The sequence below is a fragment of the Hyla sarda genome, chromosome 8 (assembly GCF_029499605.1).
Source record: "Hyla sarda isolate aHylSar1 chromosome 8, aHylSar1.hap1, whole genome shotgun sequence".
In the NCBI taxonomy this organism is placed as follows: Eukaryota; Metazoa; Chordata; class Amphibia; order Anura; family Hylidae; genus Hyla; species Hyla sarda.
This window is the reverse complement of record NC_079196.1, coordinates 212783483-212806082: the sequence shown is the minus strand read 5'-3', so window position 1 is coordinate 212806082 and position 22600 is coordinate 212783483. Positions and strand designations below refer to the sequence as shown.

General features: G+C 41.1%; 1 protein-coding gene across 1 annotated transcript in view; it reads right to left on the bottom strand.

Moving 5' to 3' along the window:
• Window positions 1–10450, bottom strand: part of LOC130285326 (uncharacterized) — a 76055-nt gene extending 65605 nt beyond the window's left edge. Inside the window, exons 1-6 of the mRNA XM_056536683.1 lie at window positions 10408–10450; window positions 9607–9641; window positions 8502–8523; window positions 8070–8100; window positions 3945–4002; window positions 3703–3855 (exon numbers count right to left, since the gene is read on the bottom strand). Of these exons, the coding sequence (XP_056392658.1) occupies window positions 3703–3855; window positions 3945–4002; window positions 8070–8100; window positions 8502–8523; window positions 9607–9641; window positions 10408–10450 (342 nt within the window). The remainder of the gene's footprint in view (window positions 1–3702; window positions 3856–3944; window positions 4003–8069; window positions 8101–8501; window positions 8524–9606; window positions 9642–10407) is intronic.
• Between the last annotated feature and the right edge of the window lie 12150 nt (window positions 10451–22600).

Here is a 22600-nt window from a genome sequence, read left to right as displayed (position 1 = left end):
GAGTATGGAAATACTCCAAGTGTGGACGTCAAGTGCTCTGCTGACGCACTACAATGCTCAGAAGAGAAGGAGTCACATTTGGCTTTTGAAAAGCGAATTTTGCTTAAATAGTTTTTGGAGGGCATGTCACATTTAGGAAGCACCTATGGTGCCAGAAGAGCAAAAAAAAAAAAAAACCCACATGGCATACTATTTTAGAAACTACACCCCTCAAGGAACACAACAAGGCGTGCAGTGAGCCTTAACACCTCACAGGTGTTTGACGACTTTTTGCTAAAGTCAGATGTGTAAATGAAAAAAAAAAAATTTTCACAAAAATGTTGGTTTTCCCCCACATTTTACATTTTTACAAGGGGTAATAGGAGAAAATTACCCCCAAAGTTTGTAACCCAATTTCTTCTGAGTATGGAAATACCCAATGTGTGGATGTCAAGTGCTCTGCTGGCGCACTACAATGCTCAGAAGAGAAGGAGCACCATTGAGCTTTTGAAGACAGAATTTGGTTGGAATAGAAGTCGGGGGCCATGTGCGTTTACAAAGCCCCCCCGTGGTGCCAGAACAGTGGACACCCCCCCCACGTGACCCCATTTTGGAAACTACACCCCTCACATAATTTAATAAGGGGTGCAGTGAGTATTTACACCCCACTGGCGTTTGACAGATCTTTGGAACAGTGGGCTGTGCAAATGAAAAATTAAATTTTTCATTTTCACGGACCACTGTTCCAAAAATCTGTCAGACACCTGTGGGGTGTAAATGCTCACTGTACCCCTTATTACATTACGTGAGGGGTATAGTTTCCAAAATTGGGTCATATGTGGGGGGGGGGGGGGTCCATTGTTCTGGCTCTATGGGGGCTTTGTAAACACACGTAGCCTTCAATTCCGGAAAAATTTATCTTCAAAATCCCAATGGTGCTCCTTCTCTTCTGAGCATTATAGTGCGCCAGCAGAGCACTTGACATCCACATACGGGGAATGTTCTTACTCAGAAGAAGTACAATTTTTGGGGGGCTTTTTTCCTATTTTTCCTTGTGAAAATGAAAAATTTTGGGTAACACCAGCATTTTTGTGAAAAATTTTTATTTTTCATTTTTCCATCTAACTTTAATGAAAATTCGTCAAACACCTGTGGAGTGTTAAGGCTCACTATACCCCCTGTTACTTTCCGTGAGGGGTGTAGTTTCCAAAATGGGGTCATGTGTGGGTATTCCTTTTTTTGCGCTTATGGCAAAACCGCTGTAAAATCAGCCACCCCTGTGCCAATCACCAATTTAGGACTCAAATGTACATGGTGCGCTCTCACTCCTGAGCCTTGTTGTGCGTCCGCAGGGCATTTTACGCTTACATATGGGGTATTTCCGTACTCAAAAGAAATTGCGTTACAAATTTTGGGGGTCTTTTTTTCCTTTTAACACTTGTGAAAATAAAAAGTAAAGGACAACACCAGCATGTTAGTGTAAAAAAATATTTTTTTTACACTAACAGGCTGGTGTAGCCCCCAACTTTTCCTTTTCATAAGGGGTAAAAGGAGAAAAAGCCCCCCAAAATTTGTAACGCAATTTCTCCCGAGTACGGAGATACCCCATATGTGGCCCTAAACTATTTCCTTGAAATACGACAGGGCTCTGAAGTGAGAGCGCCATGCGCATTTGAGGACTAAATTAGGGATTGCATAGGGGTGGACATAGGGGTATTCTACGCCAGTGATTCCCAAACAGGGTGTTTCCAGCTGTTGCTAAACTCCCAGCATGCCTGGACAGTCAGTGGCTGTCCGGAAATGCTGGGAGTTGTTGTTTTGCAACAGCTGGAGGCTCCGTTTTGGAAACACTGCTGTACAATACGTTTTTCATTTTTATTGGGGTGGACAGTGTAAGGGGGTGTAATATGTAGTGTTTTACTCTTTATTATGTGTTTGTGTAGTGTAGTGTTTTTAGGGTACATTCACACGGGCGCAGGTTTACAGTGAGCTTCCCGCTAGAAATTTTGCGCTGTGGCGAAAAATTTGCCGCAGCTCATACTTGAAGCAGGAAACTTACTGTAAACCTGTCCGTGTGAATGTACCCTGTACGTTCACATGGGGGGGGGGGGGGGCAACCTCCAGCTGTTTCAAAACTACAACTCCCAGCATGTACTGACAGACCGTGCATGCTGGGAGTTGTAGTTTTGCAACAGCTGGAGGCACACTGGTTGGAAAACCTTCAGTTAGGTTCTGTTACCTAACTCAGTATTTTCCAACCAGTGTGCCTATAGCGGTTGCAAAACTACAACTCCCAGCATGTACAGATCACCGTAGGGCATGCTGGGAGATCTAGTTATGCAACAGCTAGAGGTAGGCAACTGCAAATCCCAGCTTGCCGAGACAGCTGTTTCGGCATGCTGGGATTTGCAGTTTTGCAACATCTGGAGGGCTACAGTTAGAGACCACTGAACTGTGATCTCCAAACTGTGGACCTCCAGATGTTGCAAAACTACAAACCCCAGCATGCACAGACAGCAAACTACTGTGTGGGCATGCTAGGAGTTGTAGTTTTGCAAGATCTAGAGTGCTACAGTATAGAGATCACTGTGCAGTGGTCTCTAAACTGTAGACCTCCAGCTGTTGCAAAACTGCAAATCCCAGCATGCCTAGCAGCTGTCTGGGCATGCTGGGAGTTGTAGTTTTGCAACATCTGGAGCGCTACAGTCTCAGACTGTAGCCCTCTAGATGTTGCTAGGCAACTTACCGGCTTCCGTCGGATCCAGGGAGCCGTCCTCTTCTGCCGCACGACATCGCCGCCCGTGCCGATCACCGCCGCCGATCACCGCCGCCGATCCCGTCCCGCAGCTTCCACCGAGGGGTAAGTGGATCTTCGGCGTTCGGTCCCTTTCGGTTCCCCGTTCTGCCCCGCCTATTGTGGGTGGGCAGAACGGGGAAAACTAAAGTAAACCCCTCCGCCCCCGATCTGCTATTGGCTGTCGCGTCTAGACCACCAATAGCAGGGATAGGAGGGGTGGCACCTCTACCACCTCACTCCTATCACTACAGGGGGATCGTGGGTGTCTTAGACAAGCGCGATCCCCCTTATATTCCGGGTCACCATAGACCGTGTGAATTCACTTGCGATTTGCGCCGATCGCCGACAAGGGGGGGGGTCTGATAACCCCCCTGGGCATTTGCACGGGGGGTGCCTGCTGATCGATATCAGCAGTCACCCCAGTCCGGTCCCCGCCCGGCGCGCGGCGGGGACCGAAATTCCTTAAGACCCAGGTACAGAAGGCGTATCCATACGCCCTAGGTCCTGTTAGGGTTAAAGAGAATGTGTCATCAGAAAATTACTTTTTGTTTAAATGAAGTTTTTATGATAGCTATATTTTTTTTAAGAATTTTTGGTGATCTTTTTATTTATTTTTTTTCCATTTTGCTATCTATATTTTAATAATAATTCTGAAGCTGAAATCTTCCAGTTTCCATTATGGCCACTACTTCTAAAGCTGAGACTTTCTTTGCGCAGAAGTCCGTCAGCACTGCATAGCCATCAATGGTGACGGCGCAGGGCCGCGCGATCCTACCACCGAAGTATTACAGCGGCGGCCCCCAGATGGAATCTCCGCTAGTGGAATTCTGCATGCGGAGATTCCATTCACATGACTCTATCTGAACATACCCTAAGAATGAAAGTTTAGTGCCCAGAAAAGTAGGCAAAGCATCATGACTACTTACATTGCTGCTGAGTTGGGAGAGCACGGCGGTGAAGTTGTTGCTGTTCAGCTTAGAGAAAAGCAAGGTGAAATAGTCTGGATCCCCATTTTTAGCATCATTACAGGAGATCAGGTTGACCAGAAAATCTTCTGGGAGATCGGCTAATTCAGACGTCTGAGGGGAGACAGAGAGAGGGTCAATACAAGCTGCGGTATCTATGGGTATAGGGATCATACCCTACAGTGACTGGCGAGAATACTTACATTGGAGCAGGCATATTGCTGAAAGGTATTATTGCAGGTTCCTGCTGTAAGGTTTACCCTGGAAAAGAACAGAGTACATGTCTCTGAAAGTCTATGCAGTGAAGGGAAAGCTTATTAGAAATGAAATCCAGAAAAAAATTATCTTATGATCTTTGGTGCATGGCTTGGTTATAGGGAGGGCAAAGTGGGCACATGTCTCAGAGATTCAACCACTTTGGGGACTTGAGGGCCTCCGCCACTGACTTTCATGCCTAAGACAGTTCTTCAATCTGGTAGTTAAAACCACAACCAGATCGAATGCGTTTTCTAGATGTTGCGAGGCATGCCTTCTTGGACTCCCATTTGGAGATTCAATGAAGCCAAGAAGAGGTGAAGACCTATCCATGTTCCTGAAAGGCTCTCTCTATTAAAGTTTGAGGGAATTACTGTCTCCATAACATCTATAGTCCAGAGGACAAGGCAGCACACACCTCTGCTATGTGTGGCTACAATATGGGGGCTGGGTCCAACATGGCATTCAAAAAGATGTTCTTGATGGAGCCTGGAAAGTCTCTGTAGAGGGGGTTAAACCGCAATAGCCCGGTTCTAAGATTTCTGAGCAAAGAACCTTAACCCTTTAAGGACCCAGCCCATTTTCACCTTAAGGACCCGCCCATTATTTGCACATCTGACCACTGTCACTTTAATAACTCTGGGATGCTTTTACCTTTCATTCTGATTCTGAGATTCTTTTTCGGGACATATTCTACTTTATGTTATTGGTAAAATGTCATCAATACTTGCATCATTTCTTGGTGAAAAATTCAAAAATGTTATGAAAAAATAGAAAATGTTGCATTTTTACTTTGAAGCTCTCTGCTTATAAGGAAAATGGATATTCAAAATAAATTATATATTGGCCCGCTGTGATGTGAGAATACCCCCCGCTTGTGTCTTCCATCTACCTGCCCTCCCGCTGATGTCCTGATGTGTCTTGTCATCTGTGAGTCTCAATTAAAGTTGCTTCTGTGTCTGCAAATTGGAGGTGAGTGCTCCGTTTTTTTGTTCTAGATGTAAATTATATATTGGAAAGCAAACAAGGTGAGGACCAGCTCACCCCGCCCTGGACAGCAGAGTACGGATCCAGGTGCTGGACGGCACCAGCCAATAACAGGAAAATGAAGAAGAACGGATCCAGCTCAATGCAGGTAAAATCAAATTAAATCGGTGGGACAAGAAAGGAACAAGTAACGCGTTTCAAGTGCTATGCGCGCTCTTAATCATACGATGATACCTATGATAATCATACCTATGATTAAGAACGCGCATAGCGCTTGAAACGCGTTGCTTGTTCCTTTCTTGTCCCACGGATTAAATTAGATTTTACCTGCATTGAGCTGGATCCTTTCTTCTTCATTTTCATGTAAATTATATATTGATTCACATATACAATATGTCTACTTTATGTTTGCATCATAAAGTTGACATATTTTTACTTTTGGAAGACACCAGAGGGCTTCAAAGTTCAGCATCAATTTTCCAATTTTTCACAAAATGTTCAAAATCGAAATTTTTCAGGGACCAGCGCAGTTTTGAAGTGGATTTGAAGGCCCTTCTTATTAGAAATACCCCATAAATGACCCCATTATAAAAACTGCACCCCTCAAAGTATTCAAAATGACATTCAAAAAGTTTGTTAACCCTTTAGGGTTTGTTAACTCTTTTACGGCGATAGCCGACATGGGAGAGTGTCAGGACCCCCCTGGGTATTTGCACGGGATGCCTGCTGATAGATATCAGCAGTCATCCCGGTCCGGTCCCCGCCCGGCGCGGACCGAAATTCTCGTGGGCATACAGGTACGCCCTGGATCCGAAAGCCAGGGCATACCCATACGCCCTGGGTCCTTAAGGGGTTAAAGAGGACCTGTAGCCAACTTCTAAAAAAAATTATTTACTGCCATTAAATAGCTTAGGGGACCCTGATCACACACCTTTTTACTGTTTCTTAATAGGCCCTATCGTTCCTGAGATATGAGGGTTTATAATTTGTCTGACAATACAGGGAATCAGTCAAATGGGCGTGAACTTAAGTTTGAAAATTGGAGTGATCAAGTTATAGGCGGGATTATACATTCAGGGGGTATGAATGTTTTACATTGCAGGGTGTGTCTGCCTTATACACACCCCCTGACTGTATAATCCTGCCTATCACATAATATTTACTTCCATTTTTAAAATTAAGTTGACGCCCATCTGACTGATCGCCAGAATTGTCAGACATATTATAAACCCTCATATCTCAGGAACCGGAGGGCATATCAAGAAACTGTAATAAGGTGAGTGATCAAGGCACCTTAAGATTTTTAATAATATTTAAATCTCAATTTTTGGGGGTAAATGGCAACATATCCTCTTTAAATCAGTATCCCTTTGGTTAGAATACCGTATGAGGTATACGGTAGGTTCAATTTCAGAGCATTGCCAAAAGGGTTGTACAGAGGATTTAATTTTGGAAATCTGTGGTGGTCCTATAGATCATGGACTCCCCCATATGCACCCTTGACATATACTTATCAGCAGATTCCTCACATTAGCTTTGATTAAATGAATGACCAACTTGTCTTTAATAGGAAATAGACAAACATTTGTGGGGACATTTATCAAAGTTTGCTTATGAATTCCTTTTTTTAGTAATTTTTTCCAAAAATTTTTATTTGTTTACGTGCAATTTATTTATCAACTGGTTTCAGCCTGTAGATAAATTTCTTTCAAATTAGCAATAATTTTTTATAAATGTTTTGCTTTCGTAGTGGCTTTTTCTGCTCCATGTCTGAGCTGGAGTAAATTTAGTAGGTTTTTTCATGCAATGCGACTTTTTCCGCGACATTTGCACTTTATAAATCTGTCCACTGCAAGTTAAAAATCACTTTTTGCTTTGGCAAGCAATTTTCTTTTTTTTTTTGGTTAGGGCAAAAAGTCTCACAAAAAATATAGTAGTCGCACATGCAACTTTTTTTGCAACAATTTTAAGCAAAAAGAAACCTACTACCGTATTTTTTCGCCGCATGAGACACACTTTTTCTTCCCCAAAACTGGGGGGGGGGGGGGGGGGGGGGAAGTTGGTGCGTCTTATAGGGCGAATACCTGTCCTATCGCAGTGGTCCCTGCGGCCATCAGCGGACGGGACCCGCGGCTAATACAGGACATCACTGATCGTGGTGATGCCCTGTATTAACCCTTCAGACGCGGCGATAAAAGCTGACCACCGCGTCTGAAGCGAAAATAACACTAACCCGGCTGTTCAGTGAAATCGCGGCGTCCCGAACAGCTTACAGGACACCGGGAGGGACCTTACCTGCCTCCTCGGTGTCTGCTCCATGCCGGGATCCCCTGCATGGCCGGCGCTCTCCTTCGTCGTCATCACGTCGTCGCGCACGTGCGTGTCGGTGTGTGTAGCGACGTGATGGCGGCGACAGAGAGCGAGGATACCCGGCAGCAGAGACGTTCCAGAGCGATGGGGACACGGTGACAGCGATGGAGGGCGACATCCAGGACAGCGGTGACGGGCTGTGACGGGTCCGGAGCAGCGGGGACACGTGAGTACTACCTCCTATACCAGTGGTCTTCAACATGCGGACCTCCAGATGTTGCAAAACTACAACTCCCAGCATGCCCAGACAGCCAACGGCTGTTCGGGCATGCTGGGAGTTGTAGTTTTCCAACATCTGAAGGTCCGCAGGTTGAAGATCACTGTCCTATACTTTACATTGTATTTTGGTTCAGAATTTTTATTTTCTAGATTTCTATCCTATAAAATTAAGTGCGTCTTATATGCCGGAGTGTCTTATATGACGAAAAATATGGTAAATGCTTTGATAAATGTCCCCTATAGTGAGCAGCTGCTCAGATAAAAAGTGTAGGGGCTCTACAGATGCCAACTGACTCCCTATAATAGCCACATCCACATGGTCCTCTCCACCAAGATGTCTAGGGGGAGATGTAAAGACAACTAAGACCGGAATGGCCATCAGGGAAGGTGAGTGTTTTAGGCTCCCTCAGATCTCTAAGTTGGTGGAGACCCCCAGGGTCACATGCATGTTTGCAATGTCAAGAAAGTTGTCAATGACATATGCATTAGGTACTTACTGATCAACAACATCTGGACATAGTAAGGTTTCTGGAAAAATAATAAGCAGAAAAGAACAGCTATTAGATATCCGTGGTCTCTGAACCATGTCTCTCCAGCTGTTGCAAAACTACTAATCCCAGCCATAGCATGCTAGTAGTTGTAGTTTTGCAACAGATGAAGGCAAATGACCATTGTCACATACAATGACAAGAATATATATATATATACTGTTTACTGTTAAGCTGGCTGTATATATGTATATAGTTCCATTGGCTGTTCACGGGGATTCACCTAAGCCCACCAACACCCACGTTAGATTTTCCACCCTATCCCCAGTTGTACTGCTATCAGACATGCATCTCCCTTCCCCTACAAATGATAGGTCAGACTTGACTGAGAGCTATTGATGCTATTAAGCTTTAGTTGTAGAGATGATAAAGGGGACCTACCGTTGACTTGACCACTGGAGCACTATGGGAATAAATAGAGAATAATAACATTTAGCCAAGCAGAATGATATAATAATAATGCAATACACTATGTGATTATATTGTTTGTTGGGTTAGTTATTATTGCATACTATATATATGCACAGTTGTAGCAGAGGTGAATCAGTGGTTAATGTACAGAAGGGTCCCTGGTTGCAGGAACTCACTGGTTGTGGGAACCCATGGAGTGGCAGCACTTTGCAAGCACTTTACCTCCACCCTTCTAAATACACCTTTTAGTTTCCTGTCCTGGCTGGTGGGCTCTATGAGAAATTTTTATAGATCCGGTCAGATGTCAGGGTTGTATTACACACCCATTGCTTTACTTATTTCTTTTTTTGTTCAGTGTGTGGTCACTTTACGTGTGGTTTCTCACAAGATTTCTTCAGGGTGTGGTGTCCTTTTAGTGATGTCCCTCATGCAGGTCTAGCGGAGGTTTCCTTACCTCCCTGCAAACCCGGATGCCTGTTTTCACAGTGTTGCCAACCAGTAGTTGTGCTCCTCGGTTGAGGTAGCCACACGGTGGAATGCCAGGAGCAGTTTTGGTTCCCCCAAGGGCCAGTTAAGGGGAGACATCATGGAACCTTGCAGATGCCTTTTAGTCTGGAGTGAACAGGAACGTTTGTGTGGCGCCTCTGCTTTGAGAAAGATTTGTGGTAGACCGCATTATTGTGCACTTTTTATGCACTTGGGTGTTAGAGCACTACTTTAGCCCTGTCATATGCCATGGTAATCATCCATATATTTTCATAAGATGTGGATCCATGCCTTCCATTCATATAGTCATATTTTATAGAATGATCTCAATGCATGAGCCCACCAATTTTGAATAATACTGTCTGCATATTTTATTTGAAGGCACTGTATTGTAGTTTTCCCGACTTGCAGTTCCACCAATGACCACCAAATTGTGGTATAGACTCCAAGGCAACAGCGCCACCAACTAAGAAAAGGCAGGGACATGGATAACAGTAGACAAAGAAAGGCAAAATAGGGGTAGAATATTTTACACAATCAATGACCTGAAAATAAACTTGTGTTCTATATATGGTAAATGGGTACTTACCGTAAATACAGCAGTTGACAAAGACACCAGAAGTCCTGCAAACACAAGAGAGCATAGATATTTATGACTGCCTACACCCTTCTGCCTAATTTCTGAGGAATAAAATAAGTTCAGTATAGAAACAATGTCGCCTGATCTTTTTCAGATATGAATGCTCAAAAAGGTTTTTCCATTTTGTATCTTAAACTATCTGAATAATTGTCCCCGGTGTGTATTTCCCGATACCGATTGGAAAAAGGCTCAGTAAGGAGAAGGCATTCTTAAGTGTTACTAGGGGACTGTCTATGTGAATTTCAGGAGCATGAGCACCTGAGGCAGGTAACTACAGTACCTTTAGGAACATCTAAAAGGGGTTATCCAGCTTATAAAGACTAATGGCCTATCCTACAGATAGGTCAACAAAAATCAGGGGTCCAACTCCTGGCACCCTCACCGATCAGCAGTTTAAAGGCTGGTACAAGCACTGAAGCCTTTACAATGTTTACTCGTGCTCATCCTTGCACCATTGTGCTAGAAAGTGTTGCAAGGAATGGAATGCTGAGGGTCTTTGCTCTGCCACTTTATGTCGGATGTTAATTCAAGGATGAACGTACGCAAACATTGAAGAAGCTTTGATGAGCACTGGAGCCCCTTCAAACAGCTGATCCATGAAGGTGTCGGAGGTTGAACCCCTGCCAATCTAATAGTGATGACCTATCTGGAGAGAACTGGTTATTAGGCAATGTGTATGTGAGAAGTTTCTATGTACTATCGAAAAAATTGCCGTGGAAATCCAATTGTTGTTAAGCCCTGAGGACTTACCTGAACAGAGAAGCACAGAAAAGAGTCCAGAAGGATACTTCATGTTGGCGTGAATGAGCTGCCTGCAAAACATTATGAGATCCAGGAATATGTGAGGTTGGTCAGACTGGAAGAACAGCATTCAACATTGTCTCAAAGTGTGTTGGCTGTTGAGAATTCTTCTACAAGGCCAATCCAATACTGTAGTTAGTGGGAAACATTGGTGCCAAGGAAAGATCTGCCTTTATTTTGAGTTGTACCTTGGCCAATCATAGTATGATATGACGTAAATGGTAAAACTGCATTCTGTAAAGAGGCCTATACACTTAACAGCAGAGCTGGCTGAATCCACCAATGCCTGTGGGACTAGCTGACTATCTTATGTTTTAGGGTCTTATCGCTTCTCCTCAATATCTGTTTGGTAAACCCATCGTACAAGATCCTTTGTTCTCACAGGAGATAAGCCATCATCAGATGTGTCAGCCAGCATCTACCTCCCCTCTCCTCACTGAAAGCATATTTACTCAACCAAGCCAATCATGCATGTGTAGGGAGAGATAGTGAGAATAGTTGTTGAAGGTGTAAGGGTCCCTTAACACTGCACATCTTAACACTTCTTGTTTAGTCTTAAAGGGGGTATCCAGGAAAAAACTTTTATATATATATATATATATATATATATATATATATATCAACTGGCTCCAGAAAGTTAAACAGATTTGTAAATTACTTCTATTAAAAAATCTTAATCCTTTCAGTACTTATGAGCTTCTGAAGTTGAGGTTGTTCTTTTCTGTCTAAGTGCTCTCTGATGACACGTGTCTCTGGAACCGCCCAGTTTAGAAGAGGTTTGCTATGGGGATTTGCTTCTAAACTGGGCGGTTCCCGAGACAGGTGTCATCAGAGAGTACTTAGACTGGAAAGAACAACCTTAACTTCAGAAGCTCATAAGTAGTGAAAGGATTAAGATTTTTTAATAGAAGTAATTTACAAATCTGTTTAACTTTCTGGAGCCAGTGGATATATAAAAAAAAAAAGTTTTTTCCTGGATAACCCCTTTAAACAGGTTTGGGCAGATCCTTGGAGCCGGATGGTCAATGTGCCTTGGAATTTCTGGATTTTTTTTCATTTTTTTATAAATAATGTCCACAGGCAACATATTCCCCCATATATAGATGTAAGGAAGGGTAGTTGAGACCCCTACTGGTAGGGAGAACAAATTGTCCCAGTCTTATCGCTGGATGAAGAAGTAGCCAGAAGTTTGTGAACAATGGAAGTCATGGAAGTGGACAAATCAGTGGAGAGGCTTGTTACATGTACGGCCACCTCCCCACCGATATTGGGGGTCACTAGAAATTTAGAGTACCATATCCATGTTCTACTGCTTTGATGTTTTTGAGTTTTGTCTCATTGACTTGTCATTTATTGGGAATTAAGAGCTTGGCTGAAAGGTCACATATCTGACAGCAGGTGGCCCCAAACTGTTGTCTGTTTCCAAGGCCAACCAGAATTTTGAAACCAAGGCAACCATAAATGGCTGCATAGGTAACACATACACATAAGGCCCAAACATCTTTGGGCCCCATAGTACACACTGTCATAAGAAAACAGACATATAAGAGGATAAATCAATAGTGCGAAGACCTCTATATATGTATATAGATTCCATATGTCATGAAATAGTATGTGGTAAAGGGTTACAGCACATTGCACGGGCAACATCTTTGACTGTAACCAGGCTTTTGGTATTGCTATTGTGGAGATGAGGGAATTTGGATGAAGAGCTTTCACTGTTTCGTAGAGCAATATTTGTCCCTTGACTACTCCTACGGCCTCTGCAGGTGTAACTGACGGCAAATAGGTCCCCCGATGTGCAGAGATTATGGATCAGATATCATTAGACTACTGCCGACCATACCAGCCATGAGGTCCTATGAAAGGATCAGATCATGTCATGGGGAGTAAGAAAATCACCCAAAAACTGGGACAGGGACACTCGAATGTTCTGACTGGAAATGTTTGTGGTCATACCTGATCGTTCTTATCAGGAGTGGACCAATTTCTAGGGTCTATGGCCTTCTGTGCATTTGATATTGTGGGTTCCTTTCCAACCACTAAAGCTACGATACACTTATCTTTCAGCCTACCACAAGGTATGCCTTAAATATCTGTAAGAAAAGTAGAAGTCCCAGCACTCAACAAATTCTGCTATAAACAGTGTTTATTGGGATTTCACATGTAGAAGAATACACAGTACAGACAGCCGAAGAAGGCAAGTTGTTGGCCTGTACTTCCTTCTACACATGAAACTCCAATGAACAATGTCTATAGCAAAATTTTGTGAGAGCTGGGACCTCTTATCGTCATGTTCTTATCTCCTTGTACACCCCTGACAACCCTATTACACTAAAGTATAAATATGCTAGACCTGCACCTTTCTACATAATGGTTGGACCCCCCCCCCCCCTTTTGGGAATATGTCTAAAGTGGGAATACCCCTTTAATAAAAATGCATTTGTGGAGCTCTGCTCTCAGAAAGTCAATCCCTGTTTATGTATCCCATCATCTTGATAAAAAATGGGGAGCCTCCTCCGCACAAGTTGGGGAGACATTAAAGAGGTTCTCCAGGCTTTTTTTAATTGATGAATTATCCTTTAGACAAGCCAGTGGTCTCCAAACTGTGGCCCTCTAGATATTGCAAAACTACAACTCCACCTGGGACAAAAGGGATAGTCCAACAATATCTGATTCATGGGGGCCCAGTTCCCAGCCCAGAGGTACTACAAACTGTGGTGTACTGTACATAGAGGATGAGACCACCACAACAACGGCCAGAGGAAACCTCTGCAATGGGCCGTCCACATTTTCCAACCTGACAACAACTCCCATTATGCCCTGACAGCTAGCTGGTTAGGTAACACTGGGGTTATGCAACCACAACCACTTAATCAAATTATTACTAAAACATGACATGCAAAAACATGAGGGGTGCTGAGGAAAATATTTTTCTCCTGCTCTGGACAGTTCCTAAAATGGACAGAGGTGTCAGCAGAGAGCACTGTGGTCGTGACAGAAAAGAAATCCCAAAAGAAAAGAATTTCCTCTGTAGTATACATCGGCTAATAAGTACTGGAAGGATTAAGAATTTTTAATAGAAGTCATTTACAAATCTGTTTAACTTTCTGGTACCAGTTGATTTAAAAATAAAATAAAAAAAAGTTTTCCACCAGAGTACCCCTTTAAGGACTGTTGTTTTTATTTTATTATTTTTTTTCATTTTCGTACTTTTGCTTTTCCTCCTACGCTTTTAAAGGGTGAAAAACTATTTTTTTTAATCAACTGGTGCCAGAAAGTTATGCAGATTTGTAATTGATTGTAATAGATTACTTCTATTAAAAAATCTTAATCCTTCCAGTACTTATCAGCCGCTGTATGCTACAGAGGAAGTTGTGTAGTTCTTTCCAGTAGGACCACAGTGCTTTCCACCGGAGTACCCCTTTATGGGGTTATAGACAATGTTAGATTTGCATTGTAATGAGTGCATCTTACCTTGTCCTGCAGCTGCCAGCCCTTCAGTGAGGATGGTTGTCACCGGAGATGCTTTTATATAGTAGTATAGGAGGGGTGGAGTGGTTGTAGGTGAAGGTACAACATTGTGATGTAGATTGCTTGACTCCCATTGTTTGCTAGAATGTAGCCCTTTAGAGACCCAAACTTACTACGGCTATATAATTATCGACTTGATGACATTGTCCGTGACATAGTTTCCTTGACTACCCCACAAACATGGCGAAATGAGTCAAGCCAAGCCTTAACTTTCCAATTTTACACATTAAAAAAAATGTAAAGATAGTGCTACCATATAAAACTAATGTAATACTATAATACTACCGTATATAGCACAATTAATATACTGTATAATACTGTTTATTATAGCGTACCTCTCAATTTATAAAAACTTTTGACAGGTCCTGGTCAAAAGTTTTTATCGGTCGGGGTCTGGGCGTTCTGAAAGTAGAGAGGGAGATGCGTGTAAGTCCGTCCAGGTCACGTGATACAGAGAGAACGCGCTAGGGCAGACCCATCGAAATGTTTCATATGTCTCTACATCATATCAAAAGTATTTTTTTTAAATTACAGGTACCATTTAAATTTAATCGTTCCAATGTCTATTCCCGTTTCCTTAGAACAGTGTTTCCCAACCAGGGTGCGTTCAGCTGTTGCAAAACTACAACTCCCAGCATGCCCGGACAGCCGTTGGCTGTCCGAGCATGCTGGGAGTTGTAGTTTTGCAACAGCTGAACACACCCTGGTTGGGAAACACTGTTCTAGGAGACAAGTAGCAGCAAAAATTTGGGGCAAATGCTTTTCTCCAGTCTTCCGCAGAAACCATTTTAGCACCCATAATACTGTCATATAGTGCCAAGATGAAACTGCACTGTAAAATCCAAATAATACCACTATATAGAGCACATCTAATATGCAGTATACAATTGATACTCCCATAGACTTCCTTGACACAGAGAGATGTAGTGGCCACCAACATAGTCGGCGGCAACGGAATGTACTTATAGGAGCAGGGATAGGGGATAACATGTCTAGGGACGTAGTATCCCTTTAATTTCCGCAATCTTCCGAATGAAGAAATTATCTGGAATCGGCGCTTTTCTCCACACTGTCCTGTTGGAAAACGGGACTTTCTTGAAAGATTGTTCAGTCTTCCGCTGGAATCCAAATCCTTGTCGAAATTGTGAACCGAGCGTCGCAAAACCCATTGTGCACCGCACTATGCAAATTTATTTTTGGGGTGATGGGAGAGCACTCTTTTTCTGATGAGTTTAGTTTATTCACTGAGCACATTTTGTTTTATGGACGATACATAGACGATGCCCTAATTTTGTGGGACAGTCCCTCTACTCCATATCAAGAATTGGTCAACAGGTTGAATTGTAACAACATAGGTGTATGGCCTTCACCTCAGAAATTAGCGGAAAATCCATAATTTTTTGGGATCGTACTATTTATATTGATGGACAGAATCACATCCAAATGGATATTTTCCACAAGCTGACATCCACAAACTCACTCCTGCACCGGGGTAGCTGACATCCGGGTCCTCTTAAAAAGAGTATCCCGGTAGGACAATATCTCAGGGCAAGGAGGAATTGCTTCGAAGACTCAAACTTTTTACGTGAGAGTGTCAATCTCTTTTATAGATTTAGATAAAGGGGATACCCTCCCAAAAGTCTGAAGCGAGCATTTCACAGAGCTTGTCACTCTGAAAGGAATATGTTATTAACAGGGTGAAGAGAAGTGAGCACATCTAAAAAAAAAAAGGTGAGGTGCATTGGGACATACGATGGCCAGACCAGGTTATGTCCATATTACAGCGACATTGGCACCTGTTGTCAAGAGATTCAGATCTGTTACCAGTGTTTGGCACATCACCTAGTGTGTGCCAATCACTGGTCCCTTTCCATTTCGGAAGGGACCAAGTCCCAAAGACCAGTTAGTGCATAGTCACCTGCAATCCGAATGAAGGGAGGGTACCTGGCTGAGCAGAAGTAGAGTTGGCACCTATCCATGTGGGCACTGTACCTTTTGCCAGTATATAAGGAAAACAAAGAAAATTGTAAATCCTGCTGACCGAGTATACCAGATTCTACAGTTTATCAATTGTGGATCACGAAATGTTATTTATGTTGCCCAATGTTCCTGCCCGAAGATAAGTGTGGGGAAAACCACACAGGAATTTCGTCGACGGATGTGAGCAATATTAGGAAAGGAATGAATACCCCCCTGGCAATTCACATTCATGTAGCCCATAGTGGTAAACTACAAGAACTGAGGTTTACAGGTCTGTGTCAACTAAAGTTGGGACCCAGGAAGGGAAATATGTATAATCGCCTACTACAAGAGGAGGCCAAATGGATTTGGCGCTTACACAGTCAAGCACCATTAGGCATTAATGAAGGCTTCTCATTTGCGGCTTTTTTGTGAATTATTACTACTTCAATACGTATCCAGGATATATTTACTAGCAAGACTGGTTAAGGGGCGGGCGGTAGATGAACACCATAATTTATAATGACAGGAAGAATTTGTTTTGAGCACTGTACTTGCCCCTTGAGATTGTATGTCGCCTTCCTTGTAATATGGCGACACTAATTTGAGTTATATCCAAAACGAGGAAGAAAGAATATGTCTGCGCTCACCATAACTTTGCATTAAAATCTGGACTTTATTGTGATGGAGCGTATCACTAGAAAAACAGCACAGTTTTGCATCACAGATGCCGGTTCTGGTTCCTGGGATGATGAAGAGAAGTTTAAATAATAGGATGTCAGCAGGCCTGTTGGTCTGAGCAGCTCAGGAGCAGTTGATAGCAACACTGGTGCTGGATCTGCAGGCTTGAGAAAAACATGTTACAGAACAGGGGCACAGTCGCATGGTGATGTTTTCCCTAACTCTTTACGATATCCTGCCATTTGGAAATTCTTTACTATCTTACCAGATGCCGGAAATCAAGCACATTTCCGTATCTGCAGGGAGAAATTAAGGCACAGTCAGGGTCCAACTTTAGGAATTAGGCCTCTACATCAGCACATGAACATCACAAGGTCTGGCTAGAAGTATACCTAGTCCACCAATGCCTACTCTCTGGTGGCTACAGCTAACACTACCTCACCGCCGTCTGCTGGCTACAGTTACCACTAGTACCCGCTGTGCACAATCATGTGGTGCAGAGGTTGGGCCACTCTATGCAGTTGTCAGTGTGCAGCACAATCCAGAATTTGACTACTTCCAGTCAGGCCAAACCACCTGGCTGGCAACATTTTAAACAAATACATTTTTGTACCTCCTGTCGTCTGCAGGATACTACAATTCTTACCTGCTGTTTGCTGGCTACTACAAGACCCACTAGTCCACCATCACCCTTGCTGTTGCTACCTCCAGCCGGGCCTGGGCTGCTTGACAAAAAAAAAAAAAAAAAGGTATTTCTTAACCTCCTGCTTTCCACAGGTTACTACATCTCTTACCAGTCTGTCTCTTCCTCTTGTATCTATCAATCCCACTAGTCCGCCATCACCCTTGCTGTTAGCACCTTCAGCCAGGCTTGGGCTGCTTGGCAAAATTTGAGGAGAGTAAAATGAATTAATGATCAATAGTCATGTCAATCTATCTGCATAGAAAATCCACTCACACCTGCACAAGGGGCATGTATGAATGGATATATATATATATATATATATATATACACACACAGATTAGTGGAGTAACAGAAAAATAAATTAATAGAAAATATATAAATGAATAAATTACAACAGATAAAAACCTGAGAATGAATATATTAAAAAATGTATTGCATATAAATAATCATGGGTACCTGGGCAGGGCCCTTGCTCCAGGTATACCACAGAAAAAATAAAAAGATTGCTCAAATGATAATAGAAAACATAAAAATGAAGTTAATAGTCCATCTTAGTACTTGCAATGTGGTGGCAAAAAATAGATACAAAAAGTCCTGTTCTTGAAGAGAAAAATGCAGCAAATAATAGTTTATAGCTTGTAACAAGAAGAGTGACTGACTGCAAGCTGTCACAAAGTATTGCCGTTCATTAGATGTTACCTACAGTGCACTGAGGTTTTGAATTATATGACAAAGAATGATAGTACCTTGTTCTCAGATGCAGTTACAATAATACCGTAGGTAGATGCAGTTGGTCCCCTTCAGAGTGGCGTGCTCCGTGGATATAAAGATCATTACTGGCACGGTCCTGTGCCCGGCCTTCTTACGGTACTGGATGACAGGAGACAAATAGTGGCAATAGCACCGCACAGCGTCCGGCCCTTAAGTGATGGATGATGATAGCAATGTAAGCGTCAGTGGCACTTGTAGTCCCCACGTCTCTGTGATCAGTCGTAGCGGGTGCTTGCAGTTCTCTATGGAATAGCTGGAAAAATAGCGCTGTGTGCAGCAAAGTGAGGTGAACGGTCAGCGCCCCTCGTGTCTATTGCGCGCGAACTGCACAGTGGGATTCAAGTGCGGTGCTCCAGCGGTGTCAAGGTAAGTTCAAAAGCAAGTAAAGATGGATAATTTCAAATAGTCTTTGATCTGGAATATAGGCTATACGCGTTTCACGGCTCACGTATTCCTCAGTAGCCAAAATATCTGGATATAGGTGAAATTCTCAGGTATATATACAAAAGGTAAGTGATGTCATATGGATAAGGGGAGGGAAAATGGAGGAAAGAAGTAGGGAAAACATGGAAAAGAGAAACAATGTAGTCATACTATGGATACTGAGCACAATTATAATTGGATCTGTACAAATACTATAAAATTACAATAAAATATATGAGAAATGAATGTATAGAAACATTTATATATATATAGAAAAATAGACTAGGTCATCACGAGTATGTAACATTAGGTTTATGAAGAATAATAACATATTTTTAATCATGGTGAATATATGAAAATGGCATATTATTGGTCATGGCGAGTATATGAAAAGATGCAGTAGGGTATCTGCGCATATACCATTAAAGAGCTGAACAAATGTATATAGATGGGTATGGAATATATATAAATAAATGAATAGATGAAATTCGAACATATGAATGGTAAATGCAGTAGATGGTGATATATAGATGGTGAAGCATAATAGTCTTAATGATAATAGTGAATAAATAAAAATATAGTGAACAAATATATAAGTGTATTAATTGAGTCAGTTTGTGTATGAAAATGACTATTAAACAGCATAAACTCATGAATATCATGAAATTACTGCAATATAAAAAATAAGAAAAAAAATAGTGTAGAGTAGATGACCAATGGGATATAATGTAATAGGTGTGTTTATAAACTATGTCAGTGTAATTATATTAAAAATATAAAAAATGTAAAAAATATAAAAAATTATTATAATGAGGAGGAAATGTGTGTCATAAAATTAGTTAAGGTAAAAATGTCAATAAGTAAATATTGATAATAAAAATTAATAATAGGGAAAAAATAATAATAAAAAAATTCTGATATAAATAATATAAGTATATAAAAAAATAGAGATAAAAATAGGAAAAATTTATAAAAATGAAAGGATATGATAGAGATGAAAGAAGATAAAATAAAATAAAAAATAGAATAGATTATGATGCAATACAGCATGCAAAAGACTGAATGGCAGGATAAGTAGACATATAGTCATGCATAGGGATCAGACACAGGCGTTGTCATCGCGTCGATAAACGACCAGGCAGATGACGACTCGTGGGTAAGAGCCCTAATACATGTTAATTAGAGAAAACCAAAAAGCTCTAACTCAGCATTAAGACCTCTAGGGACTATTATGTCAAATTCGAAGATTTTTCTAGCTTCCGCCCGGGAAATGCAGGTGATCAGATCGCCTCCTCTCCAACATTTTCTCACTGAATGTAATGCTGTGAATAAAAGTTGTGTAGGGTCGTTATTATGAAATTCATTAAAGTGCAGGGAACGTGGGTGTGACTTGACTCCTTTTTTGATGTTATAAATATGTTCAGCTATACGTACTTTCAGTTGACGTTTGGTGCGACCGATATATTGTTTCCCACAATTGCATTGAATCAGGTATATCACCCCTTTATTGTGGCATGTAAGACATTCTTTTATTTTGAAATTGAAATTATTTGATGTTGATACTATTTCTGTAACTTTTTTAGGGAATTTGGTAGACCGACATCCAAGACAAGTACCACATGGGTGAAAACCGTAAGTATCTAGCCAACTGGTTGTTGAGTTAAGTGAAGGAGGTTTTATTGTAGGGGCTATTTGTAAACTTAGGTTTGTCGCTCTGGTATAAATAATGGGTGGATTAAATGGGAGGTGTTGGCCAATTATTTTATCATTCTTCAATAGATGCCAATTTTTCTTTATAACCTTTTCTATTTGTCTATAGTCTTTATTAAAAGGAATGATTATTTTGGCGTCTTGGTCTGTAAAAACTGGTTCCCTGGTCTTTGTAAAAAAGATCTCTCCAATTCTTTTGTTTTGTTAAAAGATTTCTCTAAAATGTGTTCTGGGTATCCTTTCTCTAAAAATTGTTGTGTTAGACCGTCTGCTTCCTTTAAAAATTGTGTATCTAGAGTACAGTTGCGTTTGAGTCTCCGATATTGGCTAAAAGGTACATTTAAAAGCCAGCGTGGGGGATGGCAACTATTAAAACGTGTAAAGCTGTTCCTTGATACCGATTTGTGGTAGGTACTGCAGATTAATTTAGGCGATTGTATAGAAATTAAAAGATCTAAAAATTCCAGGGAATCAGTGCTTACATGTGGAGTAAAATTTAAATTAAGAGAATTAGTGTTTAAATTAATAAAAAAAAATATCTAAAACCTCCCTTGGTCCCTTCCATATGAATAAAATATTGTCTATGTACCGTTGCCAGAGCACGAGATCCGCATTAATCCTGGGAGAGATAGTAGTCTCCTCCCAGGCTGCCATAAAAAGGTTTGCGTAACTTGGTGCGAACCTCGTGCCCATGGCTGTGCCGGTTTGTTTTAGATAAAAATTGTGTTCGAAATAAAAGTTATTGTGAGTCAGTATAAAATTAATAGAATCCAGAATAAAATCAATTTGTGATGGTAAAATGTCTCCTTTAATTAAAAAATGGTTCACTGCTTCCAGGCCGGCTTTATGTTGTATGATAGTGTAAAGGGAACTGACATCCAAAGACACTAAAATAAAATTTGGTTCCCATATTATGTTCTCCAAAATTTGGATAATTTGGGTAGTGTCTTTGAGATAAAAATCCGTAGTCTGAACAAAAGGCTGCAAAAATTTGTCAATATATTGCGATAAATTGGAGGTGAGAGAGTCAATACCATTATTTATATCAGAATTTTTTTTAATTATTATTATTTTTTCCCTATTATTAATTTTTACTATCAATATTTACTTATTGTCATTTTTACCTTAACTAATTTTATGACACACATTTCCTCCTCATTAAAATAATGTTTTATATTTTTTACATTTTTTATATTTTTTATGTAATTACACTGACAGTTTATAAACACACCTATTACATTATATCCCATTGGTTATTTATTCTACACTATTTTTTTTTCTTACTTTTTATATTGCAGTAATTTCATGATATTCACAAGTTTATGCTGTTTAATAGTCATTTTCATACACAAACTGACTCAATTAATACACTTATATATTTGTTCACTATATTTTTATTTATTCACTATTATCATTAAGACTATTATGCTTCACCATCTATATATCATCATCTACTGCATTTACCATTCATATGTTCGAATTTCATCTATTCATTTATTTATATATATTCCATACCCATCTATATAAATTTTTTCAGCTCTTTAATGGTATATTCCCAGATACATGACATTCATATACTCGCCATGACCAATAATATGCCATTTTCATATATTCATCATGATTAAAAATATGTTATTATTCTCCATAAACCTAATGTTACATATAGAGATGAGCGAACTTACAGTAAATTCGATTCGTCACGAACTTCTCGGCTCGGCAGTTGATAACTTTTCCTGCATAAATTAGTTCAGCCTTCAGGTGCTCCGGTGGGCTGGAAAAGGTGGATACATTCCTAGGAAAGAGTCTCCTAGGACTGTATCCACCTTTTCCAGCCCACCAGAACACCTGAAAGCTGAACTAATTTATGCAGGAAAAGTTATCAACTGCCAAGCCGAGAAGTTCGTGACAAATCGAATTTACTGTAAGCTCGCTCATCTCTAGTTACCTACTCGTGATGACCTAGTCTATTTTTCTATATATATATATATATATATATATATATATATATATATATATATATATGTTTCAATACATTCATTTCTCATATATTTTATTGTAATTTTATAGTATTTGTACACAGGGCCGCCATCAGGGGGGTACAACCCATACACCTGTATGGGGCCCAGAGCTTCAGGGGGCCCGGACGTCCCTGGCCATTTTTTTTTCTTTATTGGCTTGTCAGTGAGTGACTGTGACTGTCACTCAATGACCGCTCAGTGCCCCCAGGACTATGACCGGGCCTCATAATCCGGGGGGCCCGCACATGAAATTATTTATTTCTAGGGCACGGGACCCTTAAGAATCATAGTGGGGCTGGGGACAGGTCAGGGGTTGATGGGAGTAGAGACGTCACGTGCCCCGCGCAGGCACGCACGTCTC